Source organism: Chanodichthys erythropterus, chromosome 13 (genome assembly GCF_024489055.1).
Source record: "Chanodichthys erythropterus isolate Z2021 chromosome 13, ASM2448905v1, whole genome shotgun sequence".
In the NCBI taxonomy this organism is placed as follows: domain Eukaryota; kingdom Metazoa; phylum Chordata; class Actinopteri; order Cypriniformes; family Xenocyprididae; genus Chanodichthys; species Chanodichthys erythropterus.
The window spans coordinates 27,924,580-27,947,224 of NC_090233.1; the positions used below are offsets into that span (position 1 = coordinate 27,924,580).

Consider the following 22,645-nt stretch of genomic DNA (forward strand, 5'->3'; position numbering starts at 1 on the left):
TCCAAGCCCAGCCCCCTTTGCGTCATCTTCCTAGTGAATGAAAGACGTTTTATTTATGAAAATAAAGAGACGAAGTCTTTAATTTATTGTTAAAAACTTTTAGAACTAAATTTCACAGTCATAAGATAAATTTGCACACTTCAAGGTAACGTTACAGAATTGTTTATTCTTAATAGTTTTCCTAATTGCATTTTACTTTACTATAAATGTATGCGACAATGCAACATTCAATTATTTTTTAATGTTTATTGTATTTTGTACTAAATAATACATAATTAAACATCACAGATAACAAAAAAAATCTAAATAAAAATACATTGATGATAATTACATAGTTAACAACACGTAATTTGATTCTTACATTTTAAATCGTGAAATAAAACCACTTGCTAAATGTACATATTATGCAATAACGAGTATTATTTTCGCGAAACTGCGGGTGAGAGTTCAAGGGTTGTGTTTTCATGTTCAACGGTAAACATGGCGGAGACTGAGCAGTCGTCAGGTAATTCACATCAATCATATCTTCATTCAGTCGCGGATAATTCAGTAGCGACGATACCAATAATATCAATTTTATTATTATACATGTTGTCGTTCAGCATCTGAAGCGGAGAAAGAGACGTGCGTGTGCGCTTTAGTTGCGGTCTCGCCGCGCCTCATGTTATGAATCAATGATAGACTGACAGCTCTGCGACGTGCACATATAATATATGATATATATGTCATTACGCATTTTATGTGATCATATAAACCGAGATTATTATTTATTTGCAATATTAAATTACTTAAAGTGCTCTTTGAGATATATTTAGCGAAAATAATTGGCCTAGCGGTTGAACACACTTAGTTTAAAAGTTGGCTAACCCATCTGTAAATAGAGCATCAGGACTTGTCTTTAAAAAAGAGAGTGCAGCATGTTGTTATTTTCAGATATGTTTGTGTATAATGCAATGTAAAGTTTTTTTGCTCAAAAAAATAAATAAAATAAATAAAATAGGTAGTTTATCTCTGACAGTACATTCTGGGAAATAGTTGGAATAAACATTGTATGCAAATAGGATTTATCACACTTGGTTAGAGAATTATGAGCATTATGCTCTTTTGTACAGTGATATAAGCTTATGTTTCCTGAGCAGAACCAGCAGAGGTCTTTAAGGTTTAGGTACACCCATAGACTATCTTGTATATTTTGCTTCAGGATACGAAAGAAACCTCTTTGTGTAAGGGAATTATTGTAAGGGGGTTTATTGCAAGTGGATGCTACTTGGGTAAAGTTGGTTTTATATTCGCACATTCGGACATCAGTATTCAATAGCCTTGTTAATCACACTACATTGGACGTTCAGTGGACATTCACAAGTAAATATGCCATTAAAACAATACTTGCCTATTTTGATCAACTGTGAATAAATGTTGTAAGTTGACAATCGTTCGTTGTAAATATCATGTCGCTGCTTAAAATTCACAAACATTAATTTATTGCACATTTATTGGAAAGTCTGAATTTATCAGAAGTCCGAATGTGCGAATATAAAACCAACTTTACCGAAGTGTGGCTGCTCAGTCTTCCCACTATTCTTTAAAATGAAGTAGAAAGAAATATATGTGTGGAAATTAATAGTAAATTAAGTACTTAAAGTCAGTATGCCAAAAGGGTCAAACCACAGAACTTTGTGTTTGTACATTGTTATTAGACATTTATTTCAATATCTTTACTTTATTTTTACCCCAGCATTTACACACATTGAAGTGTGGTGTTCATTGCCACACAAAGTCATGAAGGTCTCTTATCAAACCACAAGAATACAAGTTTTCAACTGCCTGTGTGTAATTAACGATTATAGTCAAAGGGTTAGTTCACCCAAAAATGAAAATAATGTCATTTATTACTCACCCTCATGTTGTTTTACAGCCGTAAGACCTTCGTTCATCTTCTGAACACAAATTAAGATATTGTTGATGAAACCCAATGGAAAAATAAATATAAATCTTTTAGATATAATATATATTTTAAATAGATATATTCTAAAATAGTTTAGAAACCAAATTTTTATCTGATATTTTTAGTTCTTATTAGTTTTTTATTAGTATCAATATAGCATTAATTTGACACTAAAATTGGACATGTTTTGTCTCTTGCACAGGCTCCTCCCATGAGGATGACAAGCTTCCCAGTCCTGTCAATTTCAGCTACATAGTGCCAAAGAAGGAGATTAGCATGGTGCCTGATATGGGAAAATGGAAAAGATCACAGGTATGTTGTACAACCCACTATGAAAGTAGTTTGTCTGCTACATCGAGAGATATAGGGAAATGTAGCTCACTTTCAGTCTTATTCCCCCGTATCCTTAGAGTTTAAAGATAATAATAGGAAGCTCTGTTCTTTACACAATTTATCTTGTGCAATTAGTTGCAGCAGCACCATTACATTTTAAAGGTGCCCTGGATTCAAAAATTTAATTTACCTCAGCATAGTCAAATAACAAGAGTTCAGTACATGGAAATGACATACAGTGAGTTTCAAACTCCATTGTTTCCTCCTTCTTATATAAATCTCATTTGTTTAAAAGACCTCCGAAGAACAGGCGAATCTCAACATAACACCAACTGTTACGTAACAGTCGGGATCATTAATATGTACGACCCCAATATTTGCATATGCCAGCCCATGTTCCCAACATTATGAAAGGCATTACACAAGGGCAGCCAGTATTAACGTCTGGATGTGCACAGCTGAATCATCAGACTAGGTAAGCAAGCAAGAACAATAGTGGAAAATGGCAGATGGAGCGATAATAACTGACATGATCATTGATATCATGATATTTTTTGTGATAGTTGTAAATTGTCTTTCTAAATGTTTCGTTAGCATGTTGCTAATGTACTGTTAAATGTGGTTAAAGTTACCATCGTTTATTACTGTATTCACTGAGACAAGAGCCGTCGCTATTTTCATTTTTAAACACTTGCAGTCTATATAATTCATAAACACAACTTCATTCTTTATAAATGTCCAACAGTGTGTAATGTTAGCTTTAGCAACGGAGCACAGCCTCAAATTCATTCAGAATCAATGTAAACATCAAAATAAATACCATACTTACGTGATTAGACATGCTGCATGATGAACACTTTGTAAAGATCCATTTTGAGGGTTATATTAGCTGTGTGAACTTTGTTTATGGTGTTTAAGGCAAGCGCGAGCTCTTGGGCGTGGAGCACGAGATTTAAAGGGGCCGCGTACCCTGAATCGGCGCATTTATAATGATAGGCAGTTAAAAAAAATTATTAAAAAAAATATGAGGTATTTTGAGCTGAAACTTCACAGACACATTCAGGGGACACATAAGACTTATATTACATCTTTTGAAAACATGTTCTTCGGCACCTTTAAAGAGATAGTTCTAATAGTTCCTCTGCATATTCTACTCCTGTACTGGTTCACCCAGTATTTTTCTTTGTTAGAAATGTTTAAAATACAGAAATGAAAATCAATGGCCTAGAAAGAGCTAATTCTATAGTCAGTAGGTCACTGACTCATAGTGACAGTCTTGTTGAAATCACACAAACAAATGAATGACTTCAAGTTCGAGATATTAACCTTTGATGTTTACAAATATATAGCGTTTCTTTAAAGAGATAGTTCACCCAAAAATGCAAATTCTGTCATTAATTACTCACCCTCATGTTGTTCTAAACCCGTAAGACTTTCATTCTTCAGAACATAAATGAAGATATGTTTAATGAGATCTGAGAGCTTTCTGTTCCTCTGTAGACAGCTACACAACTACCACTTTGACGCTTCAAAAAGTTTATAAAGAGATTGTAAAACCGAACAAAAAAAAAACGTGTAAACCGTGGTTTAGTCCAAATTTTCTGAAACGACACTATCATTTTATATGATGAACAGATTAAATTAAGGCTTTTATTCACATAAACATTGATCAGTGAACATAAACAAGCTTGACACGCGAGAACAAACCTCAAACATGCTGCGTAACACACGAGAATGAACCTCGTTGGTTCTCATGTCAAGTGAACATGCTTGAGCTTCCGTTTACCACAACAAATTTGTGCGTTGATAAATATTTATATGTGAATAAAAGCCTAAATGAAATCTGTTCGGTGTATAATGCGATTGAGCCTCTTCAGAAAATTTGGGACTAAACCGCTCAGTTCATATGGATTAGTTTTACAATCACTTTATGAACTTTTTGAAGCATCAAAGTGGTAGTTGTGTAGCGGTCTATGGAGGAATAGAGAGCTCTCAGATCTCATTAAAAATATCTTCATTTGTGTTCCAAATATGAACGAAAGTATTACAAGTTTGTAACGACATGAGGGTGAGATGGGTAATTGATGACAGAAGTTTCATTTTTGGGTGAACTATCCCTTTAATACTCAGGGTGTTTTTGAAAACACAAAAGCACATCTAAACATATTTACATTGTTTGAGCAAGTTTCTGTTTTGTGTAAGTAGGCATACGAAGACTACATGGGATTCATTCTGACCATGAATGAGGGCGTGAAGGGAAAGAAACTTACATGTGAATACCAGGTGTCTGAGGTGGGTCACTGTTTTGCTTCTCTAAACTGCTGTATGTGTATTTTGTGTAACGGATGAAGTAACTGGTATATATGCTCATAGAAATATGCTTGCATACTTTTCTTTCATATTAGACAGTGGAGAAGTTGCTTGCTATGTTGGGAACATTGGATTGCTGGATTGATGAGACGCCACCAGTAGACCAGCCTTCTCGCTTCGGCAATAAAGCTTACCGCACATGGTATGCCAAACTGGAGCAGGTAAACACTCATATGAAATCAAAAATGTTTACCTTTAAACTGTTTTAACTTGCTTTGAAATCACAGTGCCTTCAGAATGTATTAACACACATTTGATTATTTATTGTTCTGTTGTGTTTCTATTGGACTTTTCAGGGCAGTATTTGAATAAAAGTAAAAGAATTGGTTGCTTTTTCATGGCATTGTATAATTTGTTCAGTGCTGTTTTGTATTTTAGGGCAGTTGGTTTGAGGTGAAATGATATAGGAGAGTTTTGTGTTTGCAGGGGGCAGAGACACTGGTCACGACCGTTCTGCCATCAGACCGCCATGATGCTGCTCCAGAGATAGCCGTGTACCTGAAGGAGTCTGTGGGCAACTCCACCAGGATCGACTATGGCACAGGTCTGTGTTTGAAAATATGTGTTTATTGTAATTGCATTTCTTATATGTTTGTGTGTGGTTGTTTCTCCATAGTTGTTTTTGAAGAGAAATGTCACTTTTATGTATTAATCATTAGTATATTCAACTGTCACATCAGAGAGAATAACAGAGAAAGCGTCAACTATACTTTCAAATTTTTACTTTGAAAAAGTCGCCTGTTTTATGGATAATTTTTAGACTGTTTCCACGGTTATTAACATTGTTGCTTCTCAAAGGGAAGGCTGTATCCTCCTAGTGAGGCTGTTTCCTTACTAGTCCAGTCCTTTGGAGGCTAGTAGACTAGATTTTTCCTCAGCATTAAATGCTAGAAGGAGACAATCTTAAGTGCGCATGGCTACATTACGTTCCCGCCTAAGCGGTCATGGCACGAAAATGCTATTAAAACTTAATTTTGGAAAAATGCTTTGTATTAAACATCTGTATATGAACTGACTTTCCATTAATACAGTACAGTGAATGACAACCATCTGTGGTCTCCCAGTTGTTTACATTATTGACAGTTTAGTGTTAAATGATTAATTTACACCAAAACAAAAGATAAAATGTCTGCCTTCATCTCTGAAAACATTATTTGCCTTACATTTCATAGTGAACTCAGACAAGCTCAGTGCCTACTCATTTTCCTGGCAGTTGAGATATGCAGCATATTTTCATTCTTGAAAATTGATTGTATTTTTATAACACTACACTTTGTGTTATATTACATTAGCATTAAATGACAGAATACTAGTTGATGCTGCCGCATGAGTCTTTCTAATACAATAGCTGATGGAGTGACGAAATTTGACATCTTTCTATTTTCTGACCTACGTAATCAATCTCTCGTCTCGATATATTTTCTCTTTTTTTTTTTAAATAGAAATGCTATCGTGAATTATGCTATTAGAGCAAATGAGAACGCAAAAATTATATTTGTTATAGTTTCCTTTGTAGAAGTTTACCAAACTATGATGACCTCTGCTTCTGAGAACCTTGGAAATGTAAAAAAGGTCCATAATGTACCCATGAAAGTGTCCCAAGTATAGATTTAATGTAGTTTTTCACAATAGCCACTAGAGGGTGCTGTTGAAACACAAAACAATTAGATGATGTTGAGAGCTTAACATGATTCAGAGACTGATTTAAATGATTTCAGACCTTAAAAACAGTCCTTGTTTCATTGACAGTCTGGCATGATTCACACTTTTGTGAGAATAATTAAAAGATCCAGCTCATAAGAGTCATTCATTTGTTCATTTAAATGTAGCCAGCAAGGACGCTGCAATAGAAATAGAATTGTCTTGCCATTATTATGTGGTACAATGCCATTTTATATCTCATCACATTCAGTTCAGACTGTAAGCTCACAAATTAGGCAAAATACAATGTCTTTTTCAATGGTGCTGTCAGATGAGCAGCAGAAAATTCTGATTGCATTATGTAGCATAAGAAATAACATGTTTCTGTGTGCAGGTCATGAGGCAGCATTTGCTGCATTCCTCTGCTGTCTCTGTAAGGTGGGAGCTCTGCGCATTGAGGACCAGCTGGCCATCGTATTTAAGGTTTTTGAAAAGTTAGTGAATTTTCTTATTGCTTCACTTATTTTGAATATAACTTTCATTGTTCTCAGGTGAGATCTGCAACCACCAGCAACTTCACTAAACCAGTTTGCAATTTACTGCACACTAAATGCCGAAACAATTTTGGCAGTGTATTTTACAGCTGTGGTTGATGGTGTAAAGATGAGCTGTGGAGAACTCATTTGCATCAAACATTGTGATCTGGTTTAGGTATCTGCGAGTAATGCGCAAACTGCAGAAGACATATAGGATGGAGCCGGCGGGGAGTCAGGGTGTATGGGGCCTTGACGACTTCCAGTTTCTTCCCTTTATATGGGGGAGCTCACAGCTTATAGGTAACGGCGCCTTCTTCGTTGCCAGGTTTGGCTCTTATTCTGTAATGTTTAGTATTAATTGCATCCTGGCAGGGAGATACTGCCATGCTTAGTCTTTAACAAGACCAATCTCAACTATTTGTTAGACCCCTATACAATATTTAGTATTATTTATATACTATTATAGTATTTATTCATATTTTTGAGTTAACTGAAAATATAAAAATAAAAGCTTTCATTTTAATTCTGGTTTGTTTTTCAGTTTTGTTTTAGTAATTGCAGTACAACTTATTTAATTTTAGTTTGTCGAAAGGCAACATTTTCATTTTAGTTTAAGTCTAATATTTGTATTTTATTTTATTTCAGCTTTATTTCAATTAACAAAAACTATTTTAAATTGTAACTTGTTTTTTAATTGGTCAAATCCTGATTTAATTGTTGCATGCAATGACAAACATGGAGACACCTAGTGGTCACACCAAGTAATTGCACTGTGTGTTTGTTCTGTGTGTCTGTTTGTCTATTGTGTAGACCACCCAACCCTGGAGCCCCGACACTTTTTGGAGGAGAAGGCCGTAAACGAGAACCACCAAGATTACATGTTTCTGGAGTGCATTAAATTCATCAATGAGGTGTGTGTTGTCTGGCGTCTGGTCATGTTTTGAGCGTAAGATGGCAAGACCATTTTTAATGTCATTTTCATTTTGTTGAGAGGATCAAATTTTTTTGTTCACACACAAACAGAAACATTCGTACGTTCCATTCATGTAAATACTTACAATATTATAGTTTAAAAGTCTCTCTCTCTCTCTCTCTCTCTCTCAGGGAGGTTGTGTTTGGCCTCCACTCACATGAGTCATTTCCTTCCTTCCCTGCACGTTGTTGTGAATCACTCCTAAGGCCCCTAGGGCCCACCCCCTCCTTTCTCTTTCTTTTCCTCTCTCTCTTCTTCTCTCCATTCCTCTGTGAGGGGCTAGTAAGTCTCTGGAAAGTCCGGCTTGACGAGAGCAGTGTGTGTGTGGAGTAAAGCCACACAGCACTGCCATTCATAAAGTGCTCTTTCCCAAGGGCAGTCCACTACCCCTCTCTCTCATAAACTCTTATGAATAGGCCTCATAGTACAGTGACTTGATGATGATAAGTCAATTACCACTACAACTGAAGAGTTCATAATCTTATGATAATATTCTCATAATACTGTTATGTTTGTTTACGTTACATACATAAACTACCATTCAAAAGTTTAGGGTCAGTAAATTTTTTTTTTTTTAAATAAATAAAAAATACTTTCATTTGGCAAGGATGCTTTAAATTGATCAAAAGTGTCAGTAAAGACATTTATGTTACAAAAGATTTTAAGTAAATGCTGTTCCATTGTACTTTCTATTCATCAGAAGGATAATGTGACAACTGCTCAACTTTGAAATAAAGTACATTTTCATACATTAATTTACTGAAGTAGAAAAGTTATATACAAGTGTAATAATATTTCACAATATTAGTTTTTTTTACTGTATTTTTGATCAAATAATTGCAGCCTTGGTAAGCATAAGAGACTTCTTTCCAAAACATTTAAAAATCTTGCTTTTTTCATCCTTTTAAATTTTTGTTTTGCATATGAAATATGCGATATATAACCCTTCTTTTCTCTCTCTCTCTCTCTCTCTCTCTCTCTATCTTTGCCCTTTTCTTTGGTCTGTGATCACCACACACAAGATCTTACCACAGTTAAACGTGTGGCTGTCTTATTCTAAGTAGTCTTGTAGGGTTTCCATACACCTCAAATCAATCATGTTTAAACATCTCTGAGATCTGAATCAGAAAGAGCTTTATTGCCAATTTACCTTGATATTGAACCTTCCAATACACACATAAATATAAAAAGAGACATAACATTTAGGAATAAAAATATAGAGTATAAGTATAAAGACACAGGTTTAGTCAGAATATACTTTTACAGATAATGAACACATTTACAGTATTGTAAATAATAATATGAATAAATAACACTAAATAACTGTACTTTAAAATGCAGTTATTATTATAACTAATGTAGATGACTGTGCATTTCATTATGCTCCATTAAATCCAGCTTTAATGTTGTTAATTGCCCATTGTATCTTAAGTTTACTATCATCTCCTTAATCACTATGTATATTTCCTCTCTTCAGATGAAAACAGGCCCTTTTGCTGAGCACTCAAATCAGCTTTGGAACATCAGCGCTGTTCCTTCTTGGTCCAAAGTAAATCAAGGTCTCATACGAATGTATAAAGCGGAAGTAAGTATAATGCTATTGTAAACATTAACACATGTCAGCAGTTTTTGATGTTGTAATGTATTAAAATTAGTGTCATACTGACTCCTTATATAGAGTATGTAAATGGTATATATAGAGATATATATATATATATATATATATATATATATATATATAAAATATATATATTTTATATATAATATATAAAACAGTCTGTTCAGTAAGCAGTATTTTGCAAGCTACCCACTCATACAGTCTGCATGAGACATTTGTATATGCGTCATTATAAATGCCAAGCCATAGATTCTCAGATGTTAAGTTTTAAGACCGGAGCTGAAAGAGTTAATGGGGCAAGCATGCGTTTGAGGGGAAGAACCGCGTGCCCCACCCCCTCCTCCAAAGCCCACATCCTGTGTTGTTGAGAAGACGCCGGTGCTCCCTCCTCCTCCTCTCCCTTCAGCACAGAGCGAAGCTGAGGGGCCAGTCTGTCTGCAAATTCCCCTCCTCCTTCCCTCTCTCTCTCTCTCTCTCACCCTGTCTGTCTTTCCCCACCCCCGTATATATCACACTCTCGTTCTCTCTTTGACTCCATCAGCCGGGGACTCATGACTGTTACTGATGTCTTTTAAGTTAAATGCTAAGAGAGTATGAAAGCGATTCATATGGAAGTTTTATATATGAAAGGTTTTATTTCTGTATCTGTGCGACATTTCAGTGTGCTTTTGTCTCAGTTTCTCTTTTTCTACATTGAAATACATGAAATACAGGCTTTTCCTTCTCGTCTCCTTTGGCCTTATGTGTAGTTTGAAGATCCTATACACTTCATAGTCAATTGTCTTTTATTCAGCAAGCATACGGTAAACTGATTAAAAGTGACAGTGAAGACTTGTAGGGCTGCCCCCAACTAAAGATTTTCCTAATTGACTGTTAGTCGTTCATTTAAACTATCAGTCGATTAGTTGGAGGAGAAATACGAAACCATAATAATGCATTTAAAAAATAAAGCGCTCAGGCGCGCACATAAAGCTTGCTGCAGTGACACCAGCAAACATCACATAAACTTATCTGAGATCAGAATGCAAAAAACCTTATCTTAAAATAATTTATATATATATATATATATATATATATATATATATATAATAAATAAATAGCATCAAACTGAAACACTACAACAATTTGGACAATTAGGCTATACCCGAATCACCGTCACTCCGATCTCAGTCTTCTCATATAATGAGCTCCATGTCTTGCTCACAATGAAGCCGTAACACCAGCGTTTGAGAAGATGTGCTCTGATGGTGTGGATGTGGAATTTAAGTTAAACATGCCGTGCAGTAAGTGCGACATTTAGCTTCCTCACTCCACATGAACACTTGGACATGCGGCTATTAGCACACATTTATCTAGGTTAACGTTAATGATAGAGCGAGCAGCCATGCGAAGTGGTTATAGGCTACTACTAGCATGTTTTAAATGATAAGTCATGTTTGAGGTTGCACGTCACCTTTTTGTGGTCATTCTTTACCTTCTCCAAATGTTCCCACAGCACTTTGGATTTTCTGCCCGACATATTACCGCACGAACCAGCCGTGTTAATGATCTGTCGCTGCGTGACTTCGCCAATTCCTGTGGAGTTTTCTTTCTGCGACTAACCGACTGATTAAAATTTAGTCAACCAACCCTCTTCTGGTCAACTAATGTTTATTCGACTATATGGGCCAGGCCTAAAGACTTGTAATGTTACAAAAGATTCCTATGCTGTTCTTTTGAACTTTCTATTCATCAAAGAATCCTGAGAAAATGTATCACTGTTTTCACAAAAATATTAAGCAGCACAACTTCGTTTTATGAGCACCAAATCCGCATATTAGAATGATTTCTGAAGGATCGTGTGATAGAAGATAGAAAAGTTCTTTTAAATTACAATAATATTTCACAATATTACTGTTTTTTTTGTTTTTGTTTTATTTTTTTAAATGAATGCAGCCTTGGTGAACATAACAGACTTTTTTTCAAAAACATCAAAAAATCTTACTGACCCCAACCTTTTGAACAGTAGTGTGTGTGTGTAGAAATATACCTCTGTATATTTATAGTTTTATCCTGTTTGGACACCATGGCATTATTAGACATTTTGAAAGCTAGCAAATCTATTCTCTTGCTGCAGAGTTAATTGATACTAGTAAACTCTTTCTCTGTCGCCCTCTCACAGTGTCTAGAAAAATTCCCCGTCATCCAGCATTTCAAGTTTGGCAGCCTGCTCTCCATCCAGCCAGTCAACCCATGAGAGACAACAAAAAGAATTAGCACCTTGTCAGAGAGTACAATCGAAACTCTGACTTTGGACAAGAGCGCTTCAGTCATGTTAACAAAGCTCAGTTATGCATTCTCTTCACCAGAGGTGCTTGGTCTTACTCCTGTAGATCTACTGTCCTGGAGAGTTTAGTCCCAAACCTATTCTAATACATCCTATCCTAAAATGTTTAAGTGAACCTGAAGACTTTGATCATCTGGTTCTGGAGTATTAGAATTGAGTTGAGCTAAACTCTGCAGGACGGTAGATCTGAACACCACTGCTCTTCACAATCTACTAGTTGTGCATATGAAATCACACTTCTGATATTCCTCCTAGTGATGCAGTTTGTCTTTATGGTTTTATTTATCTATTCCCTGCAAGCAGGAAGTTGAACTGCTACTAAGACACCTGTAGTGAGCACTCTCAACTCAGATATGCACATATACATTTTCATCTGGATTGGCATTTATATTTATTTATGTGTATATAAAGATCAGAGCTTATCACAATGAATGGTTGAAGGCTTGGTTTTGGTTTAATGGATTCCATTTCCTGTGTGCAAAGATTTGAGGCCAATGAACAATAATGTGTGTTTGTGTGTGTGCGGGTGTTGGTGAGTTTATGGAGCAAAAAGCACTTCTTGAGTAACTTGCTGTTCAGTTTGCCGAGGCGTGTTTTTGCTGTGAATGGTTTTGATGAGTGTCATTTTTATGTAAGACATTTATAAGTTGTCAACCACTTCAGTTTTACAATTTTGGCTCTGCTTATGTCTTTCATATTCATTTAACTGAAAATAGGACGAGTAATTGGTTTATAAAAATGTCAAAAAGGCTTAACCCTTATAGTTTGTAAGCAGCCACATGTAGCTAATACCATAGTCTTCCGTTGCTAAATGAAAGCAATGAATTTGGATCCACCAGTTCGGCATTATGCTAAATCAGTCAAGCATTTTTGATTTCTAAACTTTATTGTGTGTAAATAAATGGTTTCAGTTTGCTTCAGGAGATGGTATCATTTAAAGAACAGGTTACATGAATGTTAAAATTACTGAAATATTAGTGCAAAGGTTTTGTTACTCAAATGCGGTAACTTGATCCCAGCGAAACATCTATGAACACTTTTTACATGGGCACAAATATCATTTGTCCTTCACAGAGTAAGTTTTCATTGTTCTGCACATTGTCGCGAGCACACTTTACATTGATAAACGGTGTCCTGGATTGACAGTGAAATCATTTTGAAATGAGAGGCACATTACAAACCGTTTTTAGTCCTGGGCAACTTTTCTGGTTTAAGCAAACCAGCGTTTTTGTTTATCATGGGTTAATATGGAACGAACAGACCTGGATTGCCTTTTCCTAAAAGCTCTGTAGGCCTAAGTAGATCATGCAAACCATTGGCATCAATGGTCTCAAGATCTACTTAGGATTACAGTGCTTTTAGGAAATGCAGCCCTACTAGGTGTTCTATGTTACAAAACAATTCCTTTAGTTTGGATGCTAGCAGCTGGTTGCAAAGAAACTTTGTGATTAATGGTTTGCTTAGTTTAAGGGGTTTGTTGTGACCAACCTCAAATTAAGTGGCTTAATTTCACAAGACTAACCATTGTCAAAATAGTGTCTTAAAATGGGCTTTTTGAGTTACTAGTATTTAATAAAAATGTGTTTAAATTTTTGAGATGCAGTGGAACTACTGGGTTAATAATGGGACATAACACTTGATGTTTATCCGCTTCCTAACCACCACAATTAAGCTTTAATTGAATCATTAACATTGTGACTTCTAATAGTAGAGGGTTAACGATTTTTGAATTAGGTTTCTTTTCCTCATTAAAATATACAGTTTACTGAAATTCTAAGTAGTTTCAGCAGTGTCCTGTATGTGACATGCTATAATTAATTTAAAACTGATATATAATGCAAATAAAAGGTTTAATTACCTCATGTATAAAAGAAAGGGGTAACACTTTAGTATAGGGAACACATATAAACTATTAACTATGATTTTTCCCTCAATAAATTCCCAATTTACTGCTTATTAATAGTTAGGAAGTTAAGTTTAGGTATTGGGAAGGATTAAGAATATAGAATAAGGTCGAGTAGAATAAGGCATTAATATGTGCTTAATAAGTACTAATAAATAGCCAATATTCTAGTGATATGCATGCTAATAAGCAACTAGTTAAAAGACCCTAAAATACAGTGTTACCAAGAAAGGATATGTAGAGGATTATGATTTTGGGGTAGGCTATATGATTTTGGGGTAAATTGTTAATATATATATATATAATATGTACATTTAACATAAATACTGATGTTGAATAAAAAAGATGAAAATGGACATGGTTTTATTTCAACCAGCCCGGTGCATTTATATTGCTTTCGATAAGGTGATTTTCATTTTATTATATAAAATAAGGTGTTTTTGAAGCAAAAATCTTTAGTGGGTTTTTTTTAATCTACAAAGTGCTCCACAAGACCTAACGTTACACCCAGGACAGGCCGCTTCGCATTCTGTCTTTTCAGTTGAGTCATTTTCAGTGGTTGGCAAATTCAGCATCTGCCCAGTCACTGTAGTCCAGCCGCCCCACTGTGAAACTCCGCACAGCTTGCTGAGTAATTGACACGAACGCATGTCGAATTTACCCCCAACACCCATCCGCCTCCCCCGTTTCTATTCAGCTGTATTCAGACGCAGGCTCCACTGCTGAGTTCAACAGGCGCAGTTGAGATAAGATAAGATTAAAGTCGTGCCTTTTGTCTTCATTAACATTTGATGTTACCGTTTCACAAAGCTGCTCATTTTGGAGAGTGTAAACAGAAGCGTATTTAGTATATATATCACGTCCACTGGCTAATGAAACACGTGCTGTCTATGTTGAATGTTCTGTGTACGTGTATAATTGACGGCGCATGGATCCTTCCTTCACGTCGTAAAAGCAGGAGAAAATCTGCATTTGTTTCGTGCGCGCGCGCGCGTTCTCCATGGTAGCGTTTCCCGCATTTGCCACGCGGAGGAGCTCGCCACACACCACAGACTATGTAGTACACAGCCTGTCAAAAATTAAACAAATATACAAACGGTCTTTTGATAAAATAGATTTGGTACCGTTAGCACAGACACATTTTCCCTAATATGAGCCTATTCAGAACAAAACAAACAAAGGGCTTAAATGTAACTTTACGCTCATTAAGCCGACATCAATTTAACCTTGTTGAATCATTCAGTTATTTCAAAGACGTGTCCTTCGCACTACAAACCAAGCTAGAACGTATTTTAACGGTTTTAAATGCCTTGTCGTAATGTAACATACAAACATACCGCGCGACCGCATTACCTGCTGACATTTAAAAATGCGCGAAACGGCTATATTCGTCGAAAACAGCCAAGACAACGACCTGATAATAGCCTATGTATGTTGGACGGTGATGTGTCGGGCGTACTGCGGTGCAGTATCTCAGATTGAGAGGAGTCGAGAGGTTTCGGCTACAGATGAGAGAGAGAGAGAGACCGGAGAGAGGACAGGGAGGGGAGGGGTGGAGGGGGTTGCAGGGAGCAGCGGATTCGAGGTCAGCCCGAGGTGCCGCTACATAGGCGCTCTAATACCTTCATTCATTGATTTTGAAGAACACCACCATGTGGCATACAGCAGAGATAACACAGTCTGCAAGTTTAGCGAGAGTTTCTGGCTAAAAAAAGTGCGCGCGCCTTGAACACAGTGCCCGCCAATAAGACGTGACGCGCGCGTCAGGCAAAAGTTTGCTTTTTGGGGCAATGATCTTTGCTGCGAAACTTGCATTCTGAATGTAGGGTTTTCTATATTGTATGCTTTGTTTTATTCTGTTTATGGTGCGTAGGCTATACTTTCCCTTGTCATTAGATGTTTTATTCTTGGCCTACAGGTGACAGTTTAATATCCCACAGGTAATGGCAAATAGGCTATCTAAAATTAAATTTCAGGTGATACGAAACATGTAAACAATGCTGGGAATATCCATTTTAGTATCTAAAATTGTACATGCACAGTTTGGAGAGCCATTGAATGAAATGTTTGCCCTTTAGTTCTTGATTAGAAATCTAAATAACATTAGTGAGATATGGAAAATGTGGCAAATGTATAATGACTTTGACCTTAATTGCTGTGGAAATGGCAGATGAGATGTGCTAAGGATGTTGCACTTTGTTTATAAGATTTCTCTATTGCTCACTATCACCAGTTGAGGCCTAAATTTGAGTGTAGCTGTAATTGACACTCTTGGTTCATCAAAAAAAAAAAGAGAGGCAATGCAAAGTAAGTTTCATTTTTTATTAAGGTTATAAATTTTAAACAAATACTTTCTAAAACAGTTTTACCCGGTGATATACAATTTAATATGCACAAAAATACAAGAATACCAACAAAATATGGAGAATACGTCTGAAAACGTCTTTAATTCAGTACACATAGTGCTTATATAATGTGAGGACGTATGGCTAATTTATGAGATTGCCTTTTTAGAACAAAAGGTCTAAGTTTGTAGAAAATAAAATCAAACCCACAAAACCAAGCAAATGCTGGCATCATGAATTACTGTGAAGGCTTTAACTTTTTCTGAGAGCAAGGGGGCGGGAAATGGTTAATGCTGGAGACTGGACAGTCAACAAAAATACCTGGTGGCAGATTAAATCACGGCGTGCATTATGGGAGTTGTAGTGTTAATTAATGGCCCCAACTTTCAGTGTTGATGAGGTGACTGGCATAGGCGAACTACAAACACACTCAGAGGAACTGGAGCTGTAGGTCAGTGCAGTCAACAAAACGCACCAGTCCTCGCCACTTTCAACAGCACAATTCATAATACAGAAAACAACAAACTCAGACAGGGAGGGGGTTCAAATATTGCACCTTCATTAGCCTACTTGATTGCCTTGTATGATATTACAGAATGTAGTCTGTTTAAGCCAGTCCTCTTCCTGTAGCTCTACGTTAACAACAACAACACTAGCTCAGATGTAGTCTTGTTGTAGTAGCCTGTTCTACTGGTAGTCGTTAAGACGTTAAAATGTTACAAAATATGACACGACTGCTTAAAGTGTATTGTGTCTGTGAGAAATAAGCGTGCAGTGGGTAGGCTTCTCCGTTTGCAGCCAACATTACATGACTAGTAATGTTATTTTACAATACATCTTTGTGAAAGTTCCTGGGAAGGGGAGAGAAAAGAGAAACAATCCACGAGCGAAACATTCAGAGACTTTCCATGTTTGTGGCCATAGCTAGCAGTCTGCGTTGGGTTTAAGGCAACGAAATTCAACTTCGTATTAAAACGTTTGTTGTAATATCGACATTTGTTTTAAAGGATACATCACAAGTGGTAGGCTACAACCACTGTCCGCCTCCCCCACTGAAACGAAACTAAAAACAAACCAAATAAAAAACGCTTAAATAACTTTGCTGCAAAAATAAAAGTCAATTTGTCTTAGACTTTGTACAATTTCATAAAGTATCTGTATTCGCATTAACCACAGAGTCAAAAGGCTACAATAGCTCTCGTCCAAGCCCCTAAACTCGCCAGGGCTTGTTTGCTACAGAACTGTCCGTTTAAGGCTTGCTCCAAGTCCGCTTGTCTGCTCACCAGTCCCGTAAACCCCGAGCCGAAGATCGAGATGAGGTTGGAAATGTTCGACGTGTCCAAATGCTCCGTGCTCACGTATGAAGAGTCCTCGAATTTCGCTCTTTTGCACGGCGTAAAATCCGGTACCTCCTCGATCTCGGACACGTAGTAACCAAAGTCAAGCTTGCGTTTCTTGGCTGGGCTCTGTGCGCCCTGGCAGCACTGTTGGAGCGAAGCGCAGCAGTCCTGGTGCAAATACCCGTTCTCCACTGTGGTAACGACATGCGTGTCCAAATCGAGCACTGTAGTTTTGTTGCAGTGCATGTTGTTTACCGGCGAAAAGTCACAGTTGGACACGGGGTAGGCTTCCGCGCAGCAGCTGCGGTAGAACGAGGGATCCGGAGCTTTGCAGACCTCTTCGTTTTGGAGAGCCAGGGGCACCGAGCAGGCGCTGCTGGGCTGGATGTGCTGCACCGAAGGAGCCTGGTGACTGACGGGTAAGAGCGCGCCGCAGAGGCTCGCCGACTCGTTCGCGCTGCCGCAGCAGTCCCCCGTCTGCTCCTCGCAGTCCTCCATCAAATCGAGCGGGTTCAGCTCCTGGATCTCGTTGCAGACGGTCATCACCTCCTCGTACTGCTGCATCCTGTAGATCTCGGCGTACTTCTCGTTCATGTAGACTTGCCTGGCGTTCCTCAGTACGTAGGAGACCAGCAGGTTTTTGTGCAGCTTGATTCCCCCTCTCTGCGTACGGGAGTTGTGGATTTTCCGTAAAGATATCGAAATGAGACTTTGTGCATCCACCGCACACTCCATGGTGTTGATCATGGTCGGGGTCGTGATGTTTTCCCACCGCTCCGACGAAGGAAACAAACTTTCTTTTAGTCAGAATCACGATATTTCGCACGGGGACGAAGGCTTAAGTCAGCTCTGTGGAGAAACATTGAACGTGGTCGTTTCTGCCTCAACGTGTGAGCGTAGGCAATCATTAGCCTGCGCTTGCTGCCATAGTATATATATGGCGAAGAACTTTACGCCCACTTTACCTTCGGCCAATCAGGGGCCGAGAATATCGTTGAGTGACAAGCGAATTCCACCCAGAGGTTTCGATCTCGTCCAATCACAGAGAGGCGGTTCTTCTGTGCTATTCAAATTCCAAACTGACTTTACCAAACTGGAATGTTCTCATGAGGCGCATTGTACATCTGAGTGTGTGCTCTTGTCATGTGTGCCGGAGAGACTCTACTTGAAGGATGTGACACAAAATATTTTTTAATAAGTACCAAAGCACTCTGTATTAGTTAACACCCCTCGCCGTTTTAATAGTCATTATAACTGACTGTTTTACTGATTTTTGTTTTGTTTTGTTGTTGCAATCTATATTTTAAGAACATTATACCCATTTCCAACTCATACAAGCATATGAAACGTTAAACTATTGATCGTAAATATCATAATAAATAAAATTAAATCTATCTATATAATTTATTTTTATTTCATATGGATTATAGGTAAATGGGAAAATATTAATGTAATGGAGGATTCAGACTCAAACACAGCAGTAATAATCTATGTAATTTAAGCTATTAAGTATACATTACATATACATTACTCTTAAACTACATTATAGGCTATTATGTTTTTTTTTTTCCTAATATGCACAACAAGAATATAGGCAAGACAATGCTGCAGTTGTCTGAAATGCCAATGATGTAGAATATCAAGAATCTCAAATAATGCAGATAAGGTAATAGCTACAAACAGTGTGAATTCAATATTATGTTTTTAGAAAACAGTTATTGTTTTTAAAGTATTAATTGAGAAAGACAAATAATTCAAGGCAAACTATTTACTTTAGAATATGTTACGGTTCATTTATACATACAGTTCAGAAATGCAAGAACACTGTGGACAATACTGATATAATTTGGATGTCCGAGATGTCAGAGTCAAAACAGATGATGAATAAAGTTTGCTCTGGAGTATTTATTTCAGCATAGATGTATTAACAGATATTAATTTGCCCTTTGGTCTGTAAGATAGATGTTCATTCACCCCAAGGTTCGCCAATGACGTTAAACTGCATACTGGGCTTCAGGACAGAACATATTCTAAAAACTTCCTCAAAGGACTGTGTCATATCATTTCACCATCTTTATAGATTATTTCAACACAAACTTTTCACCTTTAACTCAATAATATTCTAGAAGAATACATCTGAATGACCCCTCTCTAGTAATTCACTCTGCACCTGCACAATGTGGAAAAAAACAAAACAAAAACAAGTTGTTAAATTTTCCAAAAATCAGATTTGCTTCTGTGCATGTCAAACATTTGCTGCATTCCCAAATTGCTGTACATTCTTCCTACTGGTGTGATAGATTACAGTAGTGTCTCTCTCTCTCTCTCTCTCTCTCTCTCTCTCTCACGCACACACACACACACGCACACGCACACACACACACACGCACACGCACACGCACACTCAAACACAACCTCAGATTTTACAGCTCTGCATCTTAACAATGCCTAAAATCAGAAACACCCAAATCTTCAAAAAATCAATAAACAAGTAGAGTCACCAACACTCACTACAAACATAAATGATTATAAGAGTACTACAATCATGTATTAAAGACCGAATGAAATATGAAAAACATAAAGACACTGACAATTAAGCTGTTTTACAATTTAAGATGAAGCTTATAACTTCTAATCGTATAATAAGAGAAATATAAAAGTCTATCTGATGGAATCTTCATAAGGATAAGAAGTGCTAATCTGCAGGTTTAGAGCACAGTTTAGTTGTGGGTTTTGTAATGCGACATTATTTTCAGAAAAGGTAAAGGAATGTAATAGTTTACTGAAAAGATTTAGAAAATGAGCTCTAACTAATTTAATGCAGTAATGCAGCCCTAAAGAATAAGATATATTGCACTAATGCAGATAGTTGCTTTAGACCAAGACTGCAGACATATTCAGAAGAAACTTTATTCTGACTGCCTAATAAATCTGCCAGTGCTGCATCAATTTTGTCCTTTCACGCAACACTTTGTGCAGCAATGCATCCATCCACTCCATATTACTATTTGGACACTTAAGACACATTTGAAATGTATGAATGTCACTGCATTAGAAAACAAAATATCAAACCAAGTGGCATCTTTAAAGAAATGATAGTCTGTTTCTCCAACTAACATTTCATTTTTGTAATTACTTTTAATCATCTTATATCAAGGTAATTTTTGGTGGATACAATCTAAAAATGCTGGGTTAAAAAGAATCCAAGTTGGGTTAAAATAGACAAACCTAGCAATCGGGTTGTTTTGACCCAACCTGTTGGGTAGTTGTATTTAAGTCAACTAAATAAAATAAAACTGTCCAGCAGGTTGGTCAAAACAACCCAAACACTGGGTTTGTCCATATTTAACCCACCATTTTTTACAGTATATATGAAGCCAGTTTTCCTCAGTGTCTTATGGTGTCCAAGCAGAGTAGTACCTCACATTAACCCAATGTGATTTTAATACTTTACAAATAAGCAGACTTTCTACCTTTGAAAGAACAGCATTTTATCCTGACTCTTTCCAATTATGCCAAAGGATGTTTAAAACATCAAAACTCTACACAGATATTTAGTGTGTGCAGACTATTAGTCTTAATGCAGGCTAATTTTGTCTAATGGGCCTCTTAACATAGAGCTGGAATAAGATGCTTCACCTCTCTTTTAATGTCATTATTTTATATTTTCCCTATCATAACAGAATCTTCAGAAGTGGCGAGTCTAAGCAAATGTTTACAACCTTGTATGTGCCATTCTATCTATTTATCTATCTATCCATCCTTTCATCCATCCATTCATCCCTCCATCCCTCCATCCATCCATCCAGGTAGAATGATATGCTGACATTATGTTGGAGGCAGTTTCAATAAATTTGATCTGAAAATAGCACTTCATCATGGGGAATTAGCACACCAACATTTACAGATTTTTTTCAACTACAAGTTTCTAGGCATTCTCACATTTTTTTTTTCAAAGCAAACATTTTGTTTCAATCGGGTGGGGTAAGGGTGTCACTTTCAGTGATTGTGGTGTAAATGGCCCTATAAAACTCTCGTTGGATAATGAATGGAGATTTCAAGATCAATCCATTTAGGTTTCATTATAATTTGAAATTTAAATGTATTTGTGTTTTTTTTATATATATGTTTTTAGTAAAACATGTTTGTGCATAGATCATATCATATGTGAGATAAGCAAAAGTTAGACATGTTATATGTTGTCTTTAGTTTTTATTTTTCAAATACAAAGTTGCTCTATATTCCTGCTCGAATAGAATAAATTCTTATCCTTCTCATGAAATAGCCATTACAAGAACTAAAGATTGTGATGTATTCACAGATTATTTTGATTAAAATCTTTAACTTAATATTTCATAACCATTAAATATTAAATTAATAATTGAATAGTAAATAAAATACTGCAACTGGCTATTGGGCAAACTGAGAGATAGTATAATACATATATTACAAATACTAACATATATGAAAGGTCATGAGAACATTTTTGGATTTATATAAAAATGCTTAAAATGATTAAAAATGACCAAAGATAAACAACATTTGGAAGCACCAAACTATCTTGGCCAAACATAAACAGTTGCTTGAAAGACTTCAGATCAAGATTTACATTCTTTCATCTATCGTCAGAACACCAGAAAATATGGGTGAACATGAGAAGAATATAGCGCTGAAGAGCTCTGCTGTGCGAGTCTTGTAACTCTCTTTTACAGTGACATAAAAACATTTATTTACAACACATGTTCTCTTATGTCCTCATGGTAAACAGAAAAAGCATAAACACTGGCCTACTCCAGCGACATTGAATCATCAGTCAATGCTATCTGTCCAGTTGTGATAGAGGTCAGTGGCTATAAACTTCCATCATCAGAAAGAAAATTAATTCTCTTCTAAACGCCTCATAGAAAAAAATGGGATTTACTATTTTCTTGTTAGTTGAGGTAAGAAGAAGATGATTGCTCAATAACATCCTTCAGTAGGGTTAAAAAAAAGATTACAAAAACACGCTCGTGCAACAACATTGTATTTGAAAATAATACTGATTTTTAATAACTTTCTAGAATGTCATGCATGGATAATAGCTTCAATTTTAATAAAATCAAATTTTTTGTCTTTTACTATGAAGGTTTGCATTTGAATGCCAATTTTATGTTTTAAAAAGGTTTTTGCTATTTAAATTGCCAATTACTTTGCCATGAGACACTTTAATAGGCTATTGACATAAGCCACTTACTCTAATTCTTCAAATCATTGCTCACCTATGGCATTTTTGTTGTTGTTGTTCTTTTCTGCTTAGTCAAATAACAAAAATCAGA

The 22,645-nt window shown here is 36.4% G+C and overlaps 2 protein-coding genes across 4 annotated transcripts; one reads left to right on the forward strand and one right to left on the reverse strand.

Annotated features, from left to right (window-relative positions):
• Positions 1–11: 11 nt before the first annotated feature.
• On the forward strand, positions 12–13,968 carry ptpa (protein phosphatase 2 phosphatase activator). 3 transcript variants are annotated; one of them, XM_067407891.1, is made up of 10 exons: positions 12–145; positions 2,148–2,257; positions 4,484–4,570; positions 4,684–4,809; positions 5,075–5,192; positions 6,684–6,783; positions 7,001–7,125; positions 7,636–7,736; positions 9,276–9,383; positions 11,578–13,966. In XM_067407891.1, the coding sequence occupies exons 2-10, from the start codon at positions 2,222–2,224 to the stop codon at positions 11,650–11,652; spliced, it is 876 nt and encodes a 291-aa protein (XP_067263992.1). In that variant the 5' UTR covers positions 12–145; positions 2,148–2,221; the 3' UTR covers positions 11,653–13,966. The 3 variants fall into 3 exon arrangements, with proteins under 3 accessions (XP_067263992.1, XP_067263991.1, XP_067263993.1); XM_067407890.1 differs by lacking the exon at positions 12–145 and adding an exon at positions 429–505 and having other exon boundaries at positions 11,578–13,965; XM_067407892.1 differs by lacking the exon at positions 12–145 and having other exon boundaries at positions 4,481–4,570; positions 11,578–13,968.
• Positions 13,969–15,979: 2,011 nt separating this feature from the next.
• Positions 15,980–18,219, reverse strand: ier5l (immediate early response 5-like). The gene has a single exon (XM_067407078.1). It carries the CDS (start codon positions 18,075–18,077, stop codon positions 17,169–17,171), a length of 909 nt encoding a protein of 302 aa, XP_067263179.1. The 5' UTR covers positions 18,078–18,219; the 3' UTR covers positions 15,980–17,168.
• Between the last annotated feature and the right edge of the window lie 4,426 nt (positions 18,220–22,645).

Excerpts from the sequence above, each read along its gene's own strand:
- ptpa (XM_067407890.1), top strand. The coding sequence starts at position 481 with ATGGCGGAGACTGAGCAGTCGTCAG. Across the intron at positions 5,193-6,683 it reads CAGGATCGACTATGGCACAG|GTCATGAGGCAGCATTTGCT; the intron begins GTCTGTGTTTGA and ends TTCTGTGTGCAG. Across the intron at positions 7,126-7,635 it reads GGGGAGCTCACAGCTTATAG|ACCACCCAACCCTGGAGCCC; the intron begins GTAACGGCGCCT and ends TCTATTGTGTAG.
- ier5l (XM_067407078.1), bottom strand. The coding sequence starts at position 18,077 with ATGATCAACACCATGGAGTGTGCGGTGGATGCACAAAGTCTCATTTCG.